The sequence below is a fragment of the Neovison vison genome, chromosome 7 (genome assembly GCF_020171115.1).
Source record: "Neovison vison isolate M4711 chromosome 7, ASM_NN_V1, whole genome shotgun sequence".
Taxonomy (NCBI): domain Eukaryota; kingdom Metazoa; phylum Chordata; class Mammalia; order Carnivora; family Mustelidae; genus Neogale; species Neogale vison.
In genome coordinates, this window is record NC_058097.1 from 191,632,777 (window position 1) to 191,639,240 (window position 6,464).

The 6,464-nt window shown below is 36.8% G+C and overlaps 1 protein-coding gene across 1 annotated transcript; it reads left to right on the plus strand.

Annotated features, from left to right (window-relative positions):
* The first annotated feature begins 4,762 nt into the window (after positions 1 to 4,762).
* On the plus strand, positions 4,763 to 5,677 carry LOC122914361 (olfactory receptor 4C11-like). Its single transcript, XM_044260984.1, has one exon. The coding sequence runs from the start codon at positions 4,763 to 4,765 to the stop codon at positions 5,675 to 5,677; it is 915 nt and encodes a 304-aa protein (XP_044116919.1).
* Positions 5,678 to 6,464: the final 787 nt, after the last annotated feature.

Genomic DNA, 6,464 nt, shown 5'->3' on the forward strand with positions numbered 1-6,464 from the left:
TGGCGATTCACAGACCTGTACCCCTGGGGATAAAAATATATTACATGTTTATAAAAAATAAAAAATTAAAAAAAATTTAAAAATATTTGGGGCTCCTGGGTGGCTCAGTCATTTGAGTGTCTGATTCTTGATTTCAGGTCAGGTCATGATCTCATGGTCATGAGACTGAACCCTATGTAGGGTTCTTCACTGGTTGTGGAGCCTGCTTGAAATTCTTTCTCTCCCTTTGCCCTCCCCCCCACAACTCCTATGCTCTCTTTCTCTCTCTAATATATATGTATATGTATATATATATATATATATATATATATACACACACATATATATATATAAAATATATATAATATATATTGAAAAAAGATAGAAAGAAAGAAAGGGAATTTTTTGTTACCAGTTGACTTTTCCTAAGAGAAAATTGGAAATTAAAGAAGGTGAGAAACTTGTTTAACATCACATAGCAGATAATGGTGAGGCTAGGGCTCATGTCTGTTTACCTGAGATAGTTCATGTATCTAAGCCTTTAACTTGCTTCAACAACTTTCATGCTTCTAGAAGAGATGGGCTTAAGCAAAGCTTATGGAGAAGTAAACAGACTTTCCTCTCCTGCAGTTCACAGTGAGTTGAAGGTAACTAATTGGCCCCAAAGCATGTGTTTGCCCATGGACCATCTGAACGAGGTAACACATTGGCCATCCTTTGGGACTGGGTTGGAAGTAATGGTTTTCCTGGAGTTCCTGAGGCTGGACGCCTGCCTTAGGCATTTGTAAACTTGGGTGAGAATTGCCATAAATATGCAGTGCTGTGGAAGGAATCAGTTACCTCATGTGATTTCCAAAAGAGCAACTCTGGGAAAAGAGGTGGCTTCAGAGGAATTTCTCTCTCAGAGTGCAGGGATAAGGTTCCTTCACAAAGATTTGAGAAACTGAATTAAGAAATTTCTCTTTTTCATGAGCATCTCCCATACTCCAATCTAGACCTTCTTGTTTCTGTCTAAATTAGTGTTTTGGGGGAGGAACCATGTGATGTAGGGTCACAGGCAGAGTCCCTTTTCTGTATAAACTCTCTATATCCCATCACTTCATAAAAACATTGACAAATATCAGTGAAGTACAGTTTGCATGTTTTACTCAAGCTTCATATGATTCACCGTCTAAGTAAATTGAAGTTGAAGATATGAAAAAATTTACTCTATTGGAAGTCATCTATTTCCTCTTAAGCAAAGAGGTAAGTTTTTCAATCTGCCTGAGATCATTTCTTCACATTGCCTTGTCAAGACTGATCTGATGGAATCTCTACTCAGAGTGTCTTCTAACAAATTATAAAGTTCCTGGACACTATTCCCACCCATGAAAGGCTGAGGCAGTTAAGGCTTCCCAAACCTATCCTGGCCTCAGTGCAGGGCTTTCCTACTTTCAAATCATCTCTGCTTAATGTGGGGTGGGGTAGAGCAAGAAGTTTCAGCCTGGCATTGAGGCCATCTTGGGAGAAATTTCTATCTTGGGGAGTCCCCTGATTTGAAAAGTTTTAGGTCAGTGGTGATGCTTCTGGGCTGGGGTATAAAATAAGAGTGCACATTCTATGCATTTGGGTTTTTAAGACCTTGTTAATCCTGCATTTGGGTTTTTAAGACCTTGTTAATCCTCTGCTTATGACTCACAACTGCAACTTCTGTCTGGCTTTGGGGTGAAGGATTGTGTGGTGGGTCAGGAAGAAAGAAGCCAAACTCTCCAATGAAAACTTGGGTCAAATGACACTCTCCAATATTTTTGCTCACTTCCCTCTTTTGTATGTATTTTCTATCTTCTCCCCTAACCCTTCTCTTCCTGGTGTCTCCTCACTCTCACTCTCCTCTCTCCTGCTCTGACTATATGCTCTTCTTGCCTTGTTTTCCTCTTCACCACTATTCATTTGGGTATCTAGTTTTCCATTTTCCTCACCATGCAGTTTACAGAACCAGATTTTTACAGAACTGGAAGTTAAGGCAGATGGCATCCTTTTTTGATCTTTCAGGATTTGACTCCTCTTGCATGCAATCTGCATGATGATAGGGATCTGATGTTTTATATGCTGTGGAGGGTGAATGCTAGAGAGAGAAAATGCTATCTAGTAGCATCACATTCCTATTTTAGCCTGACTGTACTGTACTCACTGACACTTTCTGGATCACAGGTGAAACTCTGCATACAGAATTTACTGTACATAAAGCAAGGGGCCACACCTATCTTGCAAGAAAATGTGTAGTTCAAAATAACTAATAAAAAAGGAATATTGTTGCAATGATGTTTGAAAATTACAGAACAAGAACCATATATAATCTAGGATTGCCTTCTCCAATCGTGTGTATAATATATATTTATTAAATATGTATTTTAAATATATGTATGTATTTAATAAAGCACTTATTAATAGTAGAGATAGAGGCAGACGCCTATGGGCCTGGAAAAGCATGGGTTTGCTATTGATACCAATACAATTTGAAATGTAAAATTTCAACAGGTAAAAAGTAAAAATTAAGATTAAGGAAAAGAAGAGCCATGCTCTAGTACTGTGAAATCCCCCCAAATCTGAGAGATAAGGCAGTCTGGAACTATGAAAAACTGATGATTGAATTCAGTGATAGAACTATAAGTGGTTGTGTTGATCTCATAAAATGTGCATATCTTATAAATGCTACTTTCTTAATGCCCCAAATCATCTTTTTTTAAAAGATTTTATTTATTTATTTGATAGACAGAGATCACAAGTAGGCAGAGAGGCAAGCAGAGAGAGAGTGGGGGGAGACAAGTTCCCTGCTGAGCAAAGATCCTGATGCAGGGCTGGATCCCAGAATCCTGGATGATGACCTGAGCTGAAGGCAGAAGCTTTAACCCACTGAGGCACCCAGGTATCCCTTCTTTTTGCTTATTTAAAATAAAACAAGATAAAGCTATTTCACTTGGTTTTTATGATTGTCCATTATCTACCCCTAAATTTCTCTATTACAACCTTTTAATTTAGCAAGAGTGTAGTTTCTATGGAGATCTTCTCTATGCTAACCTGAAGCTATGCATGTTTCTCCCTCTATGATATTTTACTGATTCTCTCACCTAATTCCTCCTCTCTTCACAGCCAAGTCCTCCCTATCATCAGTTCCAACACTTTTTAGGAATCAAATTTTTTTTTTTTTTGGTTAAGATTTTATTATTTATTTATTTATTGTTTCTGAGAGAGAGAGAGAGAATGAATGGGGGAAGGGGCAGGGGGAGAGAATATATGAGCAGATTTCTGCTAAGCATGGAGCCTGAGACGTGGGGCTTGAGCCCAAGACCTGTGAGGTCAGGACCTAAGCCAAAACTAAGAGTCAGGAACTTACCTAACTGAGTCACCCAGGTGCCCCAAGAATCTAAGGTTTCAAAACAATGTAATCATTTTTTTTTCTTTTCTAATGATCCCAGAGACCATTGGAAATGCCAATCACAGCCTATAGTTATAATATCTCTAGTTCATCATACTGCACTAGTATTATTTCAGCTAGATGGCAGATGAATTTTAAGTTTTAATTAGGTATGTAATTTTATTAAGGGTTAATGGGCAATTTGATTCAGTAATTTTAAAATTTGTATTTTATTTTGGGAAAGTGAGAATAAACTTATGGCTTACTTAAATTTCAGAGAACTGTGTTGGGAACTCCAGTTTGCATACTTAAGGCTCATACTTCACTTCTTTATCATTTTTGAAACTTCACTGACTAGCCAATTGATAATCGAGGGACTTTAGTTCTTTTGGAACCAAACTTCACTTGCTATTATCACATATAGTTTTATAGTAATTCTTATGTAATTAATGATCTTATCTAAAGGTGTGTTATCCTTCTGACTTGGTTGTAAAGAGGGTGAGGACATATTTATATGCCCCATTATATAGATTGAAGATATAAGTATGTACATAGTATATATTGGTAACTGATTTGATTTGTTATTGATTCATTGAAGGATTATTGATTTATCAGAAAGAATTTCTCAAAACTCATACTAAAATAAATTCTAGATTATTTGACATCGATATTAAATGTACAGAAATATTGTGAACAGAATAAAAATAAATTGTGCTAATTTCCTAAATTGAAGTAATAGAAGGTAAAATTATGGCCACCCTGAAGCTGACTTAAGAAGTAATTTCTTCTTAAAGCATAATCCAAACAAGATACTCAAGAGGTCAGGAATAATAGATGCAAACTTGTGCCCAAATCAAGAAATGTGTATTTTAAGAGAGTCTCCAAGTGTACATATTTTAAAACTATAAGGGTTATTCTTTTTCAGTAATTGAGGTGCATATACATTATATGTACATCATACACATAAATATATACTTAATAGAGTATCTGTTAGGGTGTCTAATTGTCAAATGAAGAAAAAACTGCAAGACATTAAAGTAATCTGATCAAGATCATACAGCAAAGTCATTAGTTCTCAGAACTTGGCAGAGCTAACAATTACGTGAGAACTTTGTTACCCCTGAAATTCTTGGTCCACATAAGAAGACCTTCAGTTAATGATCATGGGTGAAGCATGGACATCAGCTTTAAAACATAAAGAAAAACAAAAACAAAAAACCAAGTTTCCCAAGTGATTTCAATATATGAAAAACTGAAAGCCATTCGTTTATGTGTTGATGGAATTAGAAATGTAAAAGTGCAGTTCTGAGTCCAATTTCATCACTATTGCCAGGTCACTATTTCCCCAATTTTCTCTGCAGATGAACAGTTTCTGCCTTCACTGTAACCATGGAGTTGAATAACAGTGTGAATGAGTTCATTCTGTTTGGGCTAACCCAGAATGTTCTGAAGGAGAAAGTCGTGTTTGTGGTCTTCTTGTTTCTATACCTTGCAACTCTGATGGCAAATTTACTGATTATGATGACCATAAGATACAGCCGGACACTTGGGAGCCCCATGTACTTCTTCCTTTTCTACTTATCCTTTGCTGATGCCTGTTTCTCAACAACCACTGCTCCTAGGTTGATAGTAGACTCTGTATCTGAGAAGAAAGTCATCTCCTACAATGAGTGTATGACCCAGATTTTTTCAGTTCACTTCTTTGGGTGCATGGAGATCTTGGTGCTAGTCCTCATGTCCTTAGATCGCTATGTGGCCATTTGTAAGCCCCTGCGGTACACAACTATCATGAGCCACCGTGTCTGTGGTACAATGGTGAATCTGGCCTGGGTGGTATCTTGTATCCATTCTTCTGCACAGATTTTCTTGGCTTTGAAACTACCATTCTGTGGACCCAATGTTATCGATAATTATTTCTGTGATATGACACCTTTGTTGAAACTTGCATGCATGGACACTCATTTAATTAATTTACTCGTAGTTTTTAATAGTGGGGCTATCTGCATGGTAAGTTTCATAGTCCTGCTTACCTCTTATATTTTTATCTTACATTCTCTGAGTAACCAGAGTGCAGAAGGAAGAAAGAAAGCCCTCTCTACCTGCACCTCACACATTATTGTTGTCATCTTATTCTTTGTCCCATGTATATTCACTTATAATCGTCCTGTAACTACATTTCCAGTGGACAAGATGGTGGCTGTGTTTTACACTATTGGGACACCCTTACTCAACCCTCTGATTTACACTCTGAGAAATGCAGAAGTGAAAAATGCCATGAGGAAGTTATGGTGCAACAAACTCTGACTTGAAATAGAAAAACAAACAAACAAAACAAAATGAAACAGAGGACTCCAATTTCTAACTCTGTAGTAACTTAAATAAAATTGGACTGATGGAAAAGAAAAAAAAAATTATCCCAATATGGACATCTGAATCTTCTCCCAGTAGGATGTTTGTAGACATAGGCAGAATGACCACAGAGCACAGATCCACTTCATTTTGAGTCAGCATCATAGAGTGACACACTATCAAACCCAGTAGTATTTGTGAGAGATAAGTCCCCTTCACTCTTCTGCTTTCTGCACAGCAGACTGCAAGTCAGCTTTCATTGCATCTATCGCTTTAGCTCCCTACTTTGTACATTATTTGGTTTGGGTTTTTTTTTTCCCATTGTTCTGACCTGGGTTGAAAGACTGGTCCCTAATTTTGACTGGCCTACTTTGTTGGCAAATCAGCTTTGACACTACTAGATCCGGATCTTATCCTTTCTGGCTCAATGATGAATATCTCCAAGTGAGTACAAGAAGTTGATGACCCCACAGGAGCATAAATATCAACTAATTAAGCCTCTATTTGGTGGTTATCTTCCCTTTGTAACATCTGTAAAACAGGCCTTTTTTTTTTTTTTTGGTCTCCTGAGCATGTCCAAGGATATAACTCATGACCTATTCAAATAGTATAATTATAGCTATATCAAATAAATTCACTGTGTTGATCCAAAGTTTCTATGTACTTTAATATCTTTTTTCTTTGTTCATTATGTTTACCATTATTTATTCATATTCTTAGTGTCATATTAATTTGTCATAAA